We start from the raw sequence: 19793 nt of genomic DNA, 5'->3' as shown, positions 1-19793 counted from the left end.
TGGGGTCAAGAGCAAAAAGTTTTCTTGTTTATTTTGTCCTTAGGACAAGTAGACCTAACCCCCTGCAGCACAAACCCTTTGACTGCCAGTTTACAGAGAAGGCAACTATCTGCAGTTGAGGTAATGGGTGTCCATATGTTAATGCTGTTTGAACCTGTATTTATGGTTCATTAATGAAAAGCCTACATTATTAGGGTGACCACTACATAAGTGTTTTAGGTCACATGGCACTACTGACAAATTGTTCCAGTTTAAAAAATAAAAAACAAAACACACACTACACACCTTTGAAAAGTTTAACAATGAGGCTAATTGTGATGCTCCCAGAACGCGCTCTGATTATATGCAAATGTTTGCAGAAGCTTTTAAGCAAGAGTGATTGTGTTCAAAATAAAATGTTCCGAAAAAAATACGAGTAGGAAAAAAAGTTACTATGAATTTTAAGGTGCCATTTCTTTCAAGCGTCATTTAGTAAAAATGTGTTAATGTATGTTAGTATTTCCTAAAAATATTCCTAATGGAAAATCAGTGTAACCATTTTCAAAAAGATTATGGGAAGCATGAAAATAAACAAACAGTGGCAAAGCCAACCTAGCCAACATTGTTTGGTTTTGTCAATGCGTGTCCGCTTTTGACATGGCTTTTGTAACTTTATTGTTGTGGAAGCTGCCAGGCCCTGACCATTTAAAAAAAACAAAAAAAAAAACACTGTTTTTGGTCTCAAAATGCACGGATTGCCACCAGTGGCGTAAAAAGGTCCCCACAGCCCCCCTCCAAGGAGCCAACTCAGCACAGCACCTGCCACGAGTTAGTCTGGAGGGGGGCCCCTCCTTATTCTTTGCAGGTGATCGCCTTCTAGTTTTGTTACCCCACTGATTGCCACTGTAGTTCCTGGCACTGAACAAACCTACTTTGTGTGCCAATATGCTGCTTGTGGAAGAGCAGAACACTACTCACAGTAAAGCCAGCCGATAGAGAGCAAAACAGATGTTTGATAAAAACAAAAAGTCTTTACCTAATTGGGGACCCAAATCTTCAACAAAGTCACAAAAGTGCGCCCATACTATATGCCTTTGAATTGGTGGCTTTCATGAGTTCACAAAATCGTACTCCAATAAAATATTTGTGAACTGCATTTTAGCATGAGCAAATATGCATGTGTAGATTTGCTCATGTGAAAAACTGATTGAGTGTTTACAAGTTCACTTTCTCTCCAACTACTTTCCCCCCCCCCAACCCTGGAAGAACTTCTACCTCTGCCATTGCTAGGAGTAAATTTCCAACCTTTCTCATAAAGGGAAAAGATTAGTGAAGAGCTGGTGAAAATCCTTAAAACATGCAAGTTTGCAGAGTCAAAGGCATTCCAGCCCTGGAACTATTGCTTATCTGCTTCCTCCATCCCAGGTATCTAGATCTGCAGAAAGGTGGCAAAATAAGGAAACTGCTATAGTATGTATTGAAACTGCAAATATTCAAGCCCTACTCTAGTAGAATCCCTGGCATAATCCGAGAAGCCATTATCAAAACTCTTACATAATGAGATTTCTGCCATAATTTGTCACCGCACTACATTGCACCAAAGGGACAAGTAGATTTTTTTTTTACAGAACAAGTAGATTTAAGAAGCAACCAGTCCCATAGACGAGTAGATATTTTATTAAATTCCACAACCCTGATGTGCCAAGCCCACATCACTGTCATGTGTTGAAGGTTCTCTCTTAGCTCCTATGCTTGAAGTGGCAAGTGCATGTGCTTTCAGGGTATCCAAACGTGAGGTGAGAAGCTAGTGCAGACTGTCTTTAAATACGATACTCAGGCAAGAGGTGTGTGGGCAGGGGAAATGGATTTCTGGATTCTTCACAAACTTGCTTTCCTTCCCTTTCACTTCATGTTGGTTTCTCACCATCACTTGCTTCCCCCAACGTGCGCCATCTGCCTTTTCATCCCTGAGCTCCACACATTCTCCCTCTCCAAGTTGTTTGGATCCCTCACCAGCTCCTTCCATGTTGCTTGAGCAACCCCACCAAAATTTGGATAGGTAATTAAAAAAAAATATATATTATATATATTTTAAAAAGCACCTGCGTCATTTTGTAGATGCACACCTACAAAATGACACAGCCAGCCGCCCACTACACTTTTTTTTATTCCTCTTTCCATGCTGCATATAATAAGGAGATGTTGTACAGCATCACTGTTGTACCTGGCTTTTTGACAGGGTCATCCCCAAACTTTTTGCCTCCTTCCTCATATTTTTTCTGACCTGTTGTTGTTGGCTTTTGACCTCTGGGCACTTTACCACTGCTAACCAGTGCTACAGTGCATATGCTCTCTGTGTAAATTGTACTATTGATTGGCTTATCCATGATTGGCTATTTAATTTACTTATAAGTCCCTAGTAGAGTGCACTATATGTGCCTAGGGCCTGTAGATTAAATGCTACTAGTGGGCCTGCAGCACTGGTTGTGCCACCCACTTCAGTAGCTCCTTAACCTTGTCTCAGGCCTGCCATTGCAAGGCCTGTGTGTGCAGTTTCACTGCCACTTCGACTTGGCATTTAAAAGTACTTGCCAAGCCTAGAACTCTACATATAAGTCACCCCTAATGTGTGCCCTATGTAAACCCTAGAGCAGGGTGCTGTGTGGGTAAAAGGCAGGACATGTACCGGTGAAAACTCCTAAACTTCGTTTTTGCACTAATGTGAGGCCTGCTCCCTTCATAGGCGAACATTGGGGCTGCCCTCATACACTGTTGAAGTGGCAGCTGCTGATCTGAAAGGACCAGGAATGTCATATTTAGTATGGCCAGAATGGTAATATAAAATCCTGCTGACTGGTGAAGTCGGATTTCATATTATTCTAGAAATGCCACTTTTAGAAAGTGAGCATTTCTTTGCACTTAAATCTTTCTGTGCCCTTCAATCCACGTCTGGCTAGGTTTAGTTGTCAGCTCCTTGTGCATTCACTCAGACACACCCCAAACACAGGGTACTCAGCCTCACTTGCATACATCTGCATTTTGAATGGGTCTTCCTGGGCTGGGAGGGTGGAGGGCCTGCCCTCACACAAAGGACTGCCAAACCCCCTACTGGGACTCTGGCAGACAGGATTGAACTGAAAGGGGGCTTGGTGCATTTCTTAGACACTCTTTGAAGTCACCCCCACTTCAAAGGCACAACTTAGTATAAAACAGGGCCTCTGCCCTACCTCAAGAGAAACTTGCTGGAGAAGAAACCTGAACCAGAAACTACATCCTGCCAAGAAGAACTGCCTGGCTGCTCAAAGTACTCACCTGTCTGCTTTTCTACAAAGGACTGCTGCCTTGCTGAACTCTTGTCTGGCTGTAAAAGTGCTCTCCAAGGGCTTGGATAGAGCTTGCCTCCTGTTCCCTGAAGTCTCAGGACCAAAAAGACTTCTCTCTTTCGGCGCACGAAGCGTCCAAGTGAAATTTAACGCACAGCTTGTTCCGCGGCGAGAAAAACGCCGCACACCGATGCGACACCTTCGGGACGACCAGAACTTCGACACACAGCCTCGCAAGGACAACGCCGCCCGACTTCGAGGAGAAATCGACGCGACGCCTGCCGTGAGATCGAAACTTCGATGCACAGCCCCGCGGAACGAAGCGCAGCCAGAAAACAAGCAGGAGAATCCACGCACAGATCCGGGACATCTGGTAATCCCCGCGAACCATAGAAGGAGACGGTCCGCGTGCCAGAAAACAACGCACGTCTTCCCCGAGTGAAAAATAATGACGCAAGTCCGTGTGTGAAGGGGCGTAACTGACACACACACCATTTTTCCACGCATCTCCTCTTCTGCGGCCCTCTGCGGAGATTTTCCACCAGAAACCAGGTACTTTGTGCTTGAAAGAGACTTTGTTTGCTTTTTAAAGACTTAAGACACTTTATATCATTTTTCATTGATATCTTTACAAATTCATATTGCATCTTTGATCGTGTTGACCTGCAAATACCCAGATAAATATTATATATTTTTCGAAACACTGTGGTGTATTTTTGTGGTGTTATATTATGGTATTGTATGATTTATTGCACAAATGCTTTACACATTGCCTTCTAAGTTAAGCCTGACTGCTCGTGCCAAGCTACCAGAGGGTGGGCACAGGATAATCTTGGATTGTGTGTGTCTTGCTTGGACAGTAGGTTACAACAGAGAGACTTAGTCGCTTTGAGGATGTTTTCTATTTCGCCACTGACAATACAAACAATGATGTACATTTTACCTGTCGCTCTCTCATGCGGGGAATAGGACAGTCAGTTCAGATTAAGAACATAGCCTGGGAGCTGGAACTGTTGTGTGGTAATTTGTAGCGGAAGTAGCTACTAAGGGGACTGACCCCAGCTACCTTTATGTTGTGTTCTTTTGACGATGTTCTATATATAAGAGAATGCTGGTTTCCGAACAAGGATCATGATTCGTGAGTGGTAGCATAGGATGTTGAAGTGACGTTTATGCCTGTGACTTATCCACTAAATATAATCTTAACTTTAGGGGATCCAACTTCCATTTAACAATGGCGACGATCCAAACTCACCACCATAACAACCTAGAGAGCATTGTAAGTGACGATGTGTGGTAGTGGGATAGTTACATTATTCTATGTATTTATATGCAGTCGTTTACTAATCAATGTGTTTGCGAAACTTACATCATAATGTACAGAAGTGGGTGTTTACTTTTAATGGACTCCCGCTCAACATTTGTTCTCTGTGGTATCCATCTGTGACTTCGTCAGTTACAGACTAGACTCCATGGAGAGAAGACACAGCGACATGGGCTCCTTTCATATTACAGAATAAACTTTACAAACATCAACTGCCTCTCAAGCCAACTAGGTTTTAGACATCCGACATTACAAGAAGTTGTTAATATGGCCAAAGCCATAGAACGCTTTATTATTTCAAGCAAGTGCATTTCAAGTGATCTCAGCAACCAGACATTGAACTCCGTGCAAGTTGATAAACTGCATGCATTAACGTATAGAGACAAGAATAACAAATGTATACTAAAGATAGGTGGGACAGATTGCTATAGATGCAGTTCAAAAACATTTCAGCAATCACAACGCTTGCTCTGCTTTGGGGAGAAATGCAATAAATATAACTAGGTGGGACATTTTCAAGGAACGTGCCAGTGTGTTTGGAACAGTTCTCGGGTTAACTCTATGGAGATTGCATCTGTTGTAGATGAGTCATCATGGGATTTCTCCAGAATGGCCCTTACACTTTGTGATGTAAACATCGGAGAGGTAAAAGTTATGATGGCGGATTCTGGGTGCACCCATAACAATTACTCATGATAACATGACAAAATATGGAGTAAACTCAATGTTACATTGACCTGATGTTTCACTAAAAGCCTACGGTGGCCAAGATATAAATATGATTGGTTATTTCACGCCAAAGTTAAGCTATTTAGGCAGAGAAATACACACCAAAATATACATAGCACAGAAAGGAAGACTGATTGTTGGATAACATGACCTAGCTAAATTAGGTATAATTCTCGTACCCGGGGCTTCAAACATCATCAGAATAAATGATTTGGTAGTAGCAAAAGTCATTGATAACGATTTACTATCAAAATTTGAGCCAACATTTTCCGGGAGTTTTTAATCAGATTGGAACCACTGAAAAAATGTATACACAGGATTAACCCCTTCGCTGCCAGTCCTTTTCCCCTCCTGTGCAGAGCCTTTTTTTGGCTATTTGGGGCAGTTCGCGCTTAGGCCCTATTAACTTTTTCTCCACATAAGCTACCCACCCCAAATTTGCGTCCTTTTTCCCTCCAACATCCTAGGGATTCTAGAGGTACCTAGACTTTATGGGTTCCCCTGAAGGAGACCAAGAAATTAGCCAAAATACAGCGAAAAGCTTTTTTTTTTTTTTTTTTTAATTGAAAAAAAGGGCTGCAGAAAAAGTCTTGTGGTTTTCCCCTGAAAATGGCATCAAAGGGTTTGCGGTGCTAAAATCACCATCTTCCCAGCTTTCAGGAACAGGCAGACTTGAATCACAAAACCCAATTTTTCAGCACAATTTTGGCTGGCATTTTACTGGGACATACCCCATTTTTACTATTTTTTTGAGTTTTCAGCCTCCTTCCAGTTAGTGACCGAAATGGGTGTGAAACCAATGCTGGATCCCTGAAAGCGATCGCGCACTGTCGGGGGTGGGGTGGGCAGAACACAGAGGTAGCGCTAGCGCCCCCTCTGGGTCTGTGCCCAGGACGTAATGGTTACGTCCTGGGCACACGAGCACTGTGCCGCAGGATGTAACCGTTACGTTCGCTGCACAAAAGCGGTTAAACTAAAAAAAGAAAAAGCACAACAAAAACAAAAAATACCCATACCCGGTGCCCAGAAAGTGAAACAACCCCTTTGTCTGTAAGAAAAAAAACGTAAAGCACTCCTAGACAAACTAGTTACAGAAGGCGCCATCACACATACGGATTCTTCTGAATGGGCAAGTCCCATTGTGATTGTCAGCCAAAAGGATAAAGACATTAGGATAAGTGTGGACTTGCGCACTAAATACAAATGTGGTTGTAGACTGCCATACTTCACCGAAGAGAAGGGGTTTATTATCAAATATCAATGGGACCAAGTTTTTCTCTTTGTCGTATCTACGCTCAGCTTACCATCAGATTCCGCTTGCTGCAGATTTTCAAGACCTCACCGCTTTTATTACCCCTTTGGGGGCATACAAATTTGTAAAATTGCCTTTCGGTATTGTGCCTGCAGCAAGCATGTTTCAGAGGTTGATGGATGACATTTTAGACAAAATACCAGACACCCAAGCTTATCAAGAGGTTACTTTGATATTTGCCAAGCAAGTTACTGAACGAATGCCACACTCAACAACATACTATGACAGAGTACATGGTGCTAAAAACCTAATTCTCAAAATTGGTGACTGGGTGTTGATCAAACGACCACTAAGGGCAAAAAAAAGGAAAAATTAATTTCTCTTGTCCTGTCCAGATTGCTAAAGTTTCTAACGGATCAGTTCTAATCAGAGGAAAAAGGTTAGTGGAGCAAGAGGGTGCTTGTAGTGGTTAATTCCATTTATCGCGTTAATTGAACTAGATGACTTGATACCTCTTAATACTAACAGCTCATTCCCGCAATGCAGCTGTGCCAAAGTATGAAGACTTGTGTACTGAATTATTTTCTATTTCTGTGTAACAGGGAAGCTGAAGTAGTGGTAGAATAGCTAAGTTATTATATGTATTTATTGATATACAGCTGTTTACTATTAAATGTGATTGTGCAACTTATTTCATAATGTACTGAAGTAGCTGTTTACCTTCAATGGCCTTTCGCCCCACGTTCATTCTCCATGGTATACATCTGAACATTGGTCAATTACTGATAGGACTTCATGGAGAGAGGCTGCAGCAACATGGGCTCCTTTCATATTCCAGAGAAAAACTTCACAAACCTCAACTGCCTCTCAAACCTCATCTTGTATTGTGCCATCGCAACACAGATGTATATACTTTGCTGTTGCTGAAGATTGATTGCATCCTCTGCCGCCACCTGACAGAAAGACTGTTCTTAGGGTGCTCCATCGCATTATCAAGTTAGTGCACCTCTAGGCGAGGATTTCTGCTGACAACAAAGGAGGCAAGTGGGGCCTTCTGACCTAGTATAGGCTCTACATTAATTTCATCGTGTCAGAGTCATCAAAGTGAAGCAGAGGCATGAAATTCAATAAGCCCTGAGGTAAGACGTTTTACGTCTTGCAATGTGGATAAATGTTATTGGTCTATCCAGTGCCACATGTTGAACAGCGTCACACGTTCAAGAGCAGTTAACCTTGAGCAAGTCAACACTCACTGCAATTGGTTAATGTTGAGTGCACCAATTTAACTACAGAACTTGGTTACAATTATTTTGCAGGAAATTAAGGTAATCACAATTTGGACAATTCTATTAATAGTACCTTTCCAAACATTGTGTTGATTACTTTCCGACACAACTATTGGGGGTCAAAGTACATTACTATTAAATAAACTGTTTGGTCCACACAAGCTAATCATTGATAGTTTTAAAACGTGTGTAAAGATGCAAGGTGTATAACATCACTAGTTTTAGTTTTGGCAGTACTTGGAGAACCAAATGTAGGTTGGAAACAGAGGTACAAAAGTTTGAACGGTAGATAGTTGCAATACATGGCTGGAAATTTGGCCATAAAAAATAATAATAATAATAATAAATAAAATTATATATATATATATATATATATATATATATATATATATATATATATATATATATATATATGTTATTACACAGCTGTTTAGAAACTGATAGTCAACGAATTTTTTACCATCTTCCGAGCTTGAAGCCGACAACAATGAATTGGTGAGTGGAATGAATACAAAAAGGGGGATGAATTCAGCAACCACTTTATTAACGCGCCTAGCATGGCCATTCAAACAGTCTTTTTCACAAGAAAATACCTTCTGCATGAAATGATGGCCAATTATGTTGCAGAGTTACAAATTTTCCCTTCAGGTTCAGTTGACCAATATCCTCGTGATCTGATTGTGGCTGGTTGTTTTTATAAAAAGGTAGAACAACTCTTGTGTATTAGAAATCCCATTTTTGTGACTGAGATTACCAAAGGGATTGAGAGTTGGTTCACTGCAACAAGGGGACTTACTAACCTGAAGGCATCAGTTTCTTCAAACTTCATTGGCATTGTTAATAGAAGCAACTGACACAGGAAGAGCTTCAAAAAAATGACTAGTTTAGTCTGAAACAAAGTTGTTTCAGATGAGCAAAGTGCGAATTCCTGACTGAACAAGCTGAATATTTGGAACCTTCAACTTCTGAGAATTATCAACCTCAGGCTTTACCTCGATGAGTCTATGTAATACTAAACTATACTACACCACAGAGCGTGAAGCAACCGCTTTTGTTTGGGGAACAGACATTTTGGAACTTGTGTCTGGGGAACAAGATTCTTGTTATGTTCTGATTATGAACCACTTCAATATCTGAATGAGATGCATTGGGAAGGCACCTTTGAGATTAAATTACATTATAACATGACATGAGTTTGATATTGAGTTGGTGCATTTTTAGGAAAAGACAAGGTGAGCGCCATTTTTTTTGCTCAGATTACTTATTGCCACGGGAAAGGGAATTTTGTCTAAGACTAGTTATCCTCTTCTATGTGTGGTGAGAGTTATTGGGTGTCCTGGGAAAGGGACACTCTTTAGATTTGGAAGTCTGAAATCCTATAGTTCTGACAAGGTCTTCTACCACATTTAAAAAAAAAAAAACACGATGTGAATTGAAGGATTGGCGTTCACATCAGTTCAGATAGGTGACTGAAGGGAGAACAAACATTTTTCCTTGAATCGAGATGAGTAGCCTTCAGAAAATGACAACTAACAGTGAAGGATGAGTGAATATTATTTGTGGCCAGCTATGAAGTTGCATCCCAGCATTTGGCCCCTTTTGTCAGAGTGCCAACAAAGAGTTGGTTTCTAGGAATACACAACTGGTATGTCTTCACTGTCCAGAGAATACTTGGAGGGGAAAAAAAATGGGAATTTATTTGGTGGGTCTTGTTTTAGTTTCACCACGTGGCAATACAAAAATAAACGTGTTTGTTCTTTATCATTTAGAATTGGTGTAATTTTCCTTCGTGAAAAAAGGTCAAAACATGAGTAGTTATTGACTTTTTGAAGAGTATTTACAACCATGTTTTTGGTGTCTGGTAATGAAAGAGTATTTTGCCACATTCAACAACTGGTGTGAGCCCATTTCAACTTTTGCATCTCAACGATCCAATGTAAGTTGTCACTAAATATATTAAGGATTGGATAGTTAAGGAGAGCATACCAGACATGCAACCAGTCAAGGAAAGGGTTGATGAGGCTAAAGGGAAGAGTACTATACAAGACCCATCACACTATATATCTCGATTTTAAAGTGGGTGATATTGTAATATTTGTAAGCCATATGGTGACAGCAAAACAGATTCCTTTTTTTATGTTCACTAGCGTGATTACAGTACTACAGTAAGGGGTCAATCAGTCAAAGTACATAACCATTCTTAGAGGTGCCAGGAATGGAGTCACGTGTTCTTGAGATAATAGTAGTGAAATGCAAATAGGTAACACTGAGTTTCAAATCGAGTTAAGGTCAAGTGAGTAGGAAAAGCAGTGAAAGTGTTACTCTATAAGCAGTGGGCACAACTATAAAAATGTGGGAGCTATTTCTTCAAGCAGCAATGGGTACAATAGAGTGGGGATGAATTTGTGCATAATTACCAGGATGTTCAAAAGCAGGCCATTTTAAAACCATATGTGAAAAGTCAACATCCTAGTAATAAGTGTCACAAGATACAGATATTTCCAATGTTTCTGTTCCAGAGTTGTTCCTCTGAGGCAGTCTCAAATGATGCTCATAATGTTTATGTTCAGGTTGCTTCAGGTTAGCAGAAGAAAGAGTGGTTGAGAGGCCTGAATGTTTAAAAAAAAAAATCTGTTGAGTTTTTAACTTATAATGTGTGTTATTTATATGCAGGTTGTTTCTATCCATTATTAGTATTGTTATTTCGAACATTAATTATGTAATAAGCGAAAATGCATTGCGTTCTGATTCACGTCTTGATGTTATAAGAATGGTCGTGTGGGAGAATGGATTAGAAAGAAGTAATTATGGATGCTTATGTGGGTTATGTATGAGACTTCAATAAATATTAACATTACAACTTGCGCTCTTAGATTTCGACTTAATACTCTTTTTCTCCATATATTCGTTACTGGTAAATGAACATTAAGTTTTTGGAATAAAGCTGCTACACAGATCGATACTAACACCCGTCACATTTCACTTTTCTTGCCCAAGGTTTTAGAATATTTCCAAAAAAAATACAAAGTGTCCAATAATGTGGTCAGCACTTCTGTCAGACAATCAGAGAAAGCGACTAGGGAGTCCATTTACACATAAGATCGGGCATATTGAAAGTACGCCTGGAAGGCCCATTCACCTACTGCAGCCAAAAGAAACGTAGATTAAATACAATTCTGTACAGTATATAGGTTTGAAGTTACCAGAAACTTGCAGCAGTAATGTAGGGTATGGGCCCATGTTGAAGCTCCAAACTTCAGTTGTTGCCTTGTGCTAGCCTAATGTACACGTGTACTTGGGAGGGGGCAAAAAACCTACACCTGCCAATATCAAATTCATATTAAAGTTACGATTTCTGTTTTAGCACAACTAGACAAAACGAATGAGAACAGTCTGGTTCCGTAATTTACAACACGTGGGATCGATTACTCAAGCGCACGATGGTCACGTGACTCGGTGTCTATAAACAACACGCTTGTAGGGCATCAGCGAGAGCTGACAACGTAAACAATGCCTTCTTACAAAAGTCGGGTAATTCGTCCGCATCGAATGCTTGTTCTACTAGACCAAAAAAGAGACGTTTAAAGATCGCAAAGCTCACGTGCCGTCAAAACGGAAACATCACAAATCAGCGTGCTTTTAGCTTGGTTAACCTCTGCGATCAATTATACACGAGCGTTTTCTGAAATAGCTCAATGACAAATAGTAAGTTAGATAGAGGATGGCACTTTGTCTATTTAAAAACGTCAAACAGGCCAACAAAACTACTCGGAAAGTTTTCCGTTCATACGCTCATTTTGTCCTAAGGGTTGCCTGTCTGGTACTCCATGAAATGCCCTTCTTTGGTGTCAGGTTTTCTCTTTTTTCCCATAAGTCACTAGTTTTCATTAACCTGGAATAGGATAATCCCCAGAACTACAGTTCATTTCCAAAAAGCATTTCGTTTGCTCAATGTACAATAGCAATGATCACACATTGACAAAAAACAGGGACTCACCTTCTTTCGCTGAAGTGCTTCGGAGGTCTCCAGACTTCTGGAAGGTGATCCTTGCATATGGACGTAGGTCCTCGCTGGAGCAAGCCGTGCAGGGTTCCCCAGAAGGCTTGTGATGCAGCGGGGAGTGATCCATGCCCAGGTCCAAGTCTATGTAGTTTAGGGGGGTGTCCGACACGCACGGAGGCTCCTTGCCTGGCTCTGCGCGCAGGCTCACGTTCTCGAAAGAGGCCGAGCTGTGGCGCTTGCCTTCCTCGGCGCAGGGCTGTGGGGCGGGTGCGCGGGCAGAACTGGGGGTGCTGGAGAAGGTTTCAGAGCTGTGCCGCCGCCGACCCTGCGGATCCACCCGCACCACCCTGGCATTGCTGGGACTCAGGCTGACCCGGGTGAAGGCGCTGAGGCCAGAGCCCTGCCCTGGCAGTGGGGCAGGAGAGGCGGGACCAGACAGGTCCTGAAGGGCTGCAGCCTTGGGAAAGACCACGTTCTCTGAACATCTTTCGAAAGCCATCTCGGCATAAGTGCTGTGCGCCCGGCCTGCGGGGGGACCATCGTAATTCGGTATCCTTGGAACCTCCGCAAAGCCCCGGTTCGAGTGACCCGGCAGCGCCTCGGTGCAGCAGGTGGCGTGGACCCGGGCCGGCTCTGCATAGGTGCTGCGTGCGCTGCCAAGAATCGCCGCATAGTCGTCATTCGGTAGCACAGAGACAAGCGGAGTGACCTTCTGCACCCTGGATACAGGCGGTCTCCCTATGTACGTGCCATAGCTCGCCTTCTTTGCTCTTGCATCTGATGCTATCTCATAGCTACCAGTACTCGGACTCTTGGGAGCGGAAGAAATCTCTGCATAGTTTCCATTAGCCTGCTGCCTGGATTCAGGAGACATCTGAGCATAGGAACTGAAATGTATCCTAGAGGAAGGGGGTACCTCACGAGTGGTCTTGTTGCCCTGCATCCTTGGGTCGGATGAAATACCATTGTACTTCCTAATACTTCGCTCATTTCCATGGTTGCACTCGTTTTCAGTCCTCGATTCAAATGTAGTATCCGCGCGACTGCCAGTGCATTGCACTCTGGAGGCAGGAGGCGTGTCCACGTGGTTACTGTTAATTCTTGGTTCAGCACAGACCCCTACATGCTTCCTAATACTTTCTACCCTGGAAGCAGAAGGCATCTCAACATAGTTGCTGTTTTCAGTTCTTGACTCGTGAGAGTTTTCCCCACCGTTTTTATTACTTGTTAATTGTTCAAAGATCTGGCCAGATCTGCCATTGATTTGCGCTCTGTGGGTAGCAGATACCTCCACAAATTTGCTGCCATTATGTGCTCTCGATTCACACGAGCCCCCACCACAGTTGATAACACTTTGTTTTTTGGAGGTAGCAGGCATCTCCACATAGTCTCCATAGCTCTCGCTGACGGAATCAGAGCTCCCCCCATAGTTACCAATAACTTCCACTCTGGAAGCAGGAGACCTCTGCACATAGTTCTTAAGTGCTAATTCTACGGAAATCCCACCACAATTACTAGTAATATGCGCTCTTGAGGTAGGAGGCATCTCCACATAGCTGTCAATCTCAGCCCTCGACTCTGAAGAGTTTGCCCCAAAGTTGCTAATACTCTGCACCCTTGAGGTAGGAAGCATCTTGGCGCAGCTGCTACTCACAGTCCTCGTTTGTGAGATGGCCCCACAATTAATACTTTGCTCACCGGAGGTAGGCTGCCTGTGCACACCGTTCCCATTGTCATTTCTGGATTCAGCAGAGAGATCCCCAGAGTTGTCAGTCTGCGCCCCAGAGGTAGTAGGCAACCGAGCACTATCCGAAGTAACGGTGCCTGGCTGCATGCACATGTAATCCCTGCCCAGCCGGGCCCCCAGGTCCATGTTCATGTACTCAGACAAGTTTTCTCGCTGAGGGATGATGCGACCCTCAATGTAAGGGGGCGTGCATAGGGAGTTGGAGCTGCTGAAATCTATGTTCACATACTCGCCGGGGCTTTTGGGTTCAGGAGGCTCGCGGACACGGGGCAGGGTGCTGGCTTTGTCCAAGGAGAGGCGCGTGGGCCTGGACAGGCGTGTGGCTGTCTGCGCTGGAGAATCTGACTTGTTTGTTTGGTCTTGGCCACCCAGGCTGTCACTGCTGGCGGAGGAGGACGAGTCCTCCCCGCCAGGGCGATGTAAGTGCTTGAAGGAACGCGGAAGGGAGTAGTAGGCGCAGGCGGGCTGAGTGGCCACCTCAGCGGGCAAGTAGCCGTCTGGCGGTGTGCTGGTGCTAGAGCCGCTGGCCGGGCTCATGTTCATATAGTCCCCGCAGGGCAGCTTGCCATCCCCGCTCTCCAGGGACAGTCGGGCGCCACAGCCATCGGGGGAGCAACTGTCACTCGGAGACATCATCATGTAGCCACTGGAGTCGGTGCGAGGTCGCAGAATCTGTTGCGGGGCAGATACGCTAGTGGGGCTCATGAGCATGTAATCGCCAGGCCGAGCAGGCGCCACACCTGGGCTCATTGGCATGTAGCCGTCGTCCCGCGGCTGCTCCGCGGGGTAGCAGTGCGGGGGCAGGAAGGCAGGCAGTCGGCAGGGCTGTGCCATGGCAGTGTAGTCCTCGGTGCAGGCCGGGCACGGGGGTCGCTGTTGGCCGGCGGGAGGCGGTGGGGAGGTTCCCGTCGAGTGTGTCCGCTTCCTGAAGCCCGGATCTTGGGCTGACGGGGGACGGCGGAGCGGTGGGGCCCCGCGGCCCATGCAGATGTAGGCCAGCCCGTCGGCGGGCGGAGTGTGACCCGGAGAGTCCGGCGTCACGCTGCGAAAGGAGCCCTTGAACTCGCAGGGGCTGGATCCGTACTCATCCGACGAGATGAAGCCGCCGTCGCTGGGGGAGCCGGACACCGAGGCGCTGGAGCGCCGCGGGCAGAGCCCGTCAGACGTGGAGCCGTGGCCGCTGGTGCTGCTGGAGGACAGGCTGGCAGGGCTGGCGGCGGCCGAGGGGGAGCAGCGGCAGGCCGACGCCGGGATGGAGCGGCTGTGGCTGAGGGGCGGGTGCAGGCGCTGCGGCCGCGGGCAGCAGGAGGCCGAAGAGTGAGCCCGCCCCGGGCTGGCCGGGCTACCGTCCCCCGAGGCCGGCCGGCTACCCTCGCCGTCGCTGGAGGCGCGCACGCGGAACGGGCCGGGTTTAGCTTGGCGGCTGAGGCCGGCCTGGCTGGGCGGCGGCTGCGGGCGGCGCACGGGCACCGAGATAGGGTTGGAGCAGAGCTTGGCGCTCTGGCTCTTGCTGCGCGGCCGGAACTCGTCGCTCAGCGCCCGCATGGCCTCCAGGATGGTCTCGTGCATGCTCTGTGCCACCACCGCGTCGTCCACTTGCATCCAGAGCTCGCCGGGGCCCGTGGCCGCCGAGCGCCCCAACTCCACGAAGAAGAAGCCCTCCGAGTGTCCGCAGCGGCGGATGTTCATGAGCTGCAGCACCAGCGCCGCCGCCTCCGCGTGAAGCTTCACCAGGCTCAGGGTGCGCGGGCCCAAGCACAGCCGGTACACGCCCGTCAGGTTGCGGCTCTGCCCAAGCCCCTTCGGCTTCAGGATCACCTGCCACACCTCGCGGAAGGCCGGCCCGCCGGCGGAGGAGACAGAGCGGAGATCGGGCTCGGGGCTGCCGGCTCGCAGCTCCAGCATGAGGCTGCGGTACCAGCCTTCCTGCTCCTGCGGGCTCTCGGCGACCAGGGAGAAGCACTCCTCGCGGGTGTAGAGCGCCAAGAGATGCTTGTGTTTGGCGTCGGCGCGCTTGTGGATGTTGAGGCAGCCGTCTAAGCGGATGCAGCGCTTCGGGGCAGCAGCCTTATGCCTCCACTTCTTCTCGCTCTCGTAGTACTCGAGGCGGGCGGGCCCGGCGGCGCTGGAGCCCCGCAGCACGAAGAAGCGCTTGTGCATGCTCTTCGGCTTGCGCAGGTAGCCCACCCGCCGCACGTCAGAGAAGCCGCTGCCGATGTCCGGCGGTGTTGGCTCGGGGGGGCTAGCCATGCTGCTGGAAACGCTGCTCCGGAGGAAGGCTCTATCACTGCTTCACGGGGAGCCTCATCCCGCAACCGAGATGCTCACCCTTGCTCTGCGCCAGAAGGGGCGGCTCCCGCAATACTCCTAAGGTGAAGGCTATAGAGGCGTAAATAAATAAAGATGCATCCAAGGAGAAGCTGCGTTAGAGTAAATATCGGCTCAGGAGGTGTCTTCTTCGCTGTGCGCGGTCAAAACAAGCGGCGGTGCAGGGCGCACGCGAGTCAGGTCCGGCCCGTTCTCAGCCGCCGCCGCTGCCAGCAGCAGCGACCGCCTCGGCCGCTCCACGGCAACAACACGTGACGAGCCAACGGAGTCAGCGCGTGCGGCCGCCAGGGGGAGGCACCCTAACTTGCTGCCGCCCGCCGTGGCGTTCCAATCCACCTACGCACTCTGCTCGCCTCCTGCCACCACTGCCTTCCATAGGCTGAGCAAGCAAACCCGTCACCTTTGCTCCGCCCTGCCTTCTACCGATCGCCTTTTTTTTTTTTTTTTTTTTTTTCATATTCAAGGTTTTCGATAGGTTAGGTTGAAGGGTGGATGCGGTGTAGTAAAAAAAAAAAAAAAAAAAAAAAGACAACACAGACGCCATTCAGCGTCGTGTTATTTATAAAACGAAGGCTTGAAGCCTTTGCTGTGAGCATCTTGTAGTAAGAGAGATGCTTCGTATACGCGGCAGCCCTGAATTCTTTGTCATGTGCGCCGTGGTCTCCATCCATGTTCAACTCTCGCAGGCATTTGAAACACTGTCAGTGTGTGATGTATTAGGTAGCTTGGGTTCTACCTCCGGGATTGTCTCGGCATATCTCCCTAAAGCCAACCAAGACAAGTGGTTGGACAGCGTACATTGTAGAAATGCACCAACCAAGTAAGGCTTCTTCAAATTTATTGGTCACAAATCAGGAGCCCAGAGAGGTGCACCCACGAACGATTATGCCTTATCTCCAGTAACTTGTTCAGGAAATGAAATGTCTGATGCCCTAAAAGATATTTATTGCTGCATACAATCAAGAGCCCACAAAGATAAACACCAGTCCTCTGGAGGTCATAAGTCAACTGCCATAACAGCCGAGCATGACCAGCCAGAGAAACTCTTCAACTTAAATCAGTACATTCCTTTAAAGCTCCCAGAGCCAGTTTAAGAACACAGAATACATCTTGAATAAACAGGTTGATAATGAGCTTAATGACACCTGCACAACCTAACAACTAAAAGTAGGCGCTACATTTAAACATTTGTTAGCACACACATATACAAAACCCCCCTTATCAATCAAACAAAAAAAAAAATACTTATAAAATCAAAACACAACACTAATACATCTTACATATAAAAAGCCAGAATTTTTTGGGTATACCCGAATTCCTTTGTAGTCTTTTCTGTTTTATATTAGTTTGCAATGTCTTCTGATACCTCTTCTGCAGTTACTATTTTTTGAAAATTTAATGAAGTAGATGCCTCATTCACCTTAATACACAACTCCTGGCCAACTGAACTATAAGATTGTATATCACCAAGAAACTTATATTCGTGGCTGCTTTCAGCACCCTTCTTGGAAAATAATTTTTCTAGCTTGTGTTTCTGTAATTTTTACTAATGTAGGAGGCTGGACTGGCTTGTAGTGAGTACCAAGGGGTACTTACACCTTGCACCAGGCCCAGGTATCCCTTATTAGTGTAGAGGGGTGTCTAGCAGCTTAGGCTGATAGAAAAGGTAGCTTAGCAGAGCAGCTTAGGCTGAACTAGGAGACAAGTGAAGCTCCTACAGTACCACTAGTGTCATATGCACAATATCATAAGAAAACACAATACCCAGATATACTAAAAATAAAGGTACTTTATTTTTATGACAATATGCCAAAAGTATCTTAGTGAGTACCCTCAGTATGAGGATAGCAAATATACACAAGATATATGTACACAATACCAAAATATGCAGTAATAGCAATAGAAAACAGTGCAAACAATTTATAGTCACAATAGAATGCAATGGGGGCACATAGGGATAGGGGCAACACAAACCATATACTCTAGAAGTGGAATGCGAACCACGAATGGACCCCAAACCTATGTGACCTCGTAGAGGGTCGCTGGGACTGTAAGAAAACAGTGAGGGTTAGAAAAATAGCCCACCCCAAGACCCTGAAAAGTGGGTGCCAAGTGCACCTAAGTTCCCCAAAGAGCACAGAAGTCGTGATTGGGGAATTCTGCAGGAAAGACCAACACCAGCAATGCAACAACGATGGATTTCCAGACAAGAGTACCTGTGGAACAAGGGGACCAAGTCCAAAAATCACGATCAAGTCGGGAGTGGGCAGATGCCCAGGAAATGCCAGCTGTGGATGCAAAGAAGCTGCCACCGGATGGTAGAAGCTGAGGATTCTGCATGAACGACAAGGGCTAGAAACTTCCCCTTTGGAGGATGGATGTCCCACGTCGTGAAGAGTCGTGCAGAAGTGTTTTCCCGCAGAAAGACCGCAAACAAGCCTTGCTAGCTGCAAGGGTCGCGGTTTAGGGTTTTTGGATGCTGCTGTGGCCCACGAGGGACCAGGATGTCGCCAATTGTGTGAGGAGACAGAGGGGGCGCCCAGCAAGAGAAGGAGTCCACTCAGAAGCAAGCAGCACCCGCAGAAGTGCCGGAATAGGCACTACGAAGTGGAGTGAATTGGTACTCACCCGAAGTTGCACAAGAGAGTCCCACGCCGCCGGAGGACAACTCAGGAGGTTGTGCAATGCAGGTTAGAGTGCCGGGGACCCAGGGTTGGCTGTGCACAAAGGAAATCCTCAGTGAGTGCACAGGACACGGAGTAGCTGCAAAACACGCGGTTCTTAGCAATGCAGTCTGGCGTGGGGAGGCAAGGACTTACCTCCACCAAACTTGGACTGAAGAGTCACTGGACTGTGGGAGTCACTTGGACAGAGTTGCTGAGTTCAAGGGACCTCACTCGTCGTGCTGAGAGGAGACCCAGAGGACCGGTGATGCAGTTCTTTGGTGCCTGCGGTTGCAGGGGGAAGATTCCGTCGACCCACGGGAGATTTCTTCGGAGCTTCTAGTGCAGAGAGGAGGCAGACTACCCCCACAGCATGCACCACCAGGAAAACAGTCGAGAAGGCGGCAGGATCAGCGTTACAAGGTCGCAGTAGTCATCTTTGCTACTTTGTTGCAGTTTTGCAGGCTTCCAGCGCGGTCAGCAGTCGATTCCTTGGCAGAAGGTGAAGAGAGAGATGCAGAGGAACTCTGATGAGCTCTTGCATTCGTTATCTAAGGAATTCCCCAAAGCAGAGACCCTAAATAGCCAGAAAAGGAGGTTTGGCTACTTAGGAGAGAGGCTAGGCTAGCAACACCTGAAAGAGCCTATCAGAAGGAGTCTCTGACGTCACCTGCTGGCCCTGGCCACTCAGAGCAGTCCAGTGTGCCAGCAGCACCTCTGTTTCCAAGATGGCAGAGGTCTGGAGCACACTGGAGGAGTTCTGGGCACCTCCCAGGGGAGGTGCAGGTCAGGGGAGTGGTCACTCCCCTTTCCTTTGTCCAGTTTCGCGCCAGAGCAGGGCTGAGGGATCCCTGAACCGGTGTAGACTGGCTTATGCAGAGATGGGCACCATCTGTGCCCATCAAAGCATTTCCAGAGGCTGGGGGAGGCTACTCCTCCCCAGCCCTGACACCTTATTCCAAAGGGAGAGGGTGTAACACCCTCTCTCTGAGGAAGTCCTTTGTTCTGCCTTCCTGGGCCAAGCCTGGCTGGACCCCAGGAGGGCAGAAACCTGTCTGAGGGGTTGGCAGCAGCAGCTGCAGTGAAACCCCGGGAAAGGCAGTTTGGCAGTACCCGGGTCTGTGCTAGAGACCCGGGGAATCATGGGATTGTCTCCCCA

General features: G+C 46.7%; 1 protein-coding gene across 1 annotated transcript in view; it reads right to left on the bottom strand.

Annotated features, from left to right (window-relative positions):
* Nucleotides 1-16220, bottom strand: part of IRS1 (insulin receptor substrate 1) — a 90204-nt gene extending 73984 nt beyond the window's left edge. The window contains exon 1 of the mRNA XM_069213516.1: nt 11891-16220. Within this exon, the coding sequence (XP_069069617.1) occupies nt 11891-15893 (4003 nt within the window). The 5' untranslated portion in view covers nt 15894-16220. The remainder of the gene's footprint in view (nt 1-11890) is intronic.
* Nucleotides 16221-19793: the final 3573 nt, after the last annotated feature.

The sequence above is a fragment of the Pleurodeles waltl genome, chromosome 11 (assembly GCF_031143425.1).
Source record: "Pleurodeles waltl isolate 20211129_DDA chromosome 11, aPleWal1.hap1.20221129, whole genome shotgun sequence".
Classification (NCBI taxonomy): domain Eukaryota; kingdom Metazoa; phylum Chordata; class Amphibia; order Caudata; family Salamandridae; genus Pleurodeles; species Pleurodeles waltl.
Note: the sequence above shows the minus strand (reverse complement) of the source record. Positions and strands in the feature narration are given on the sequence as shown.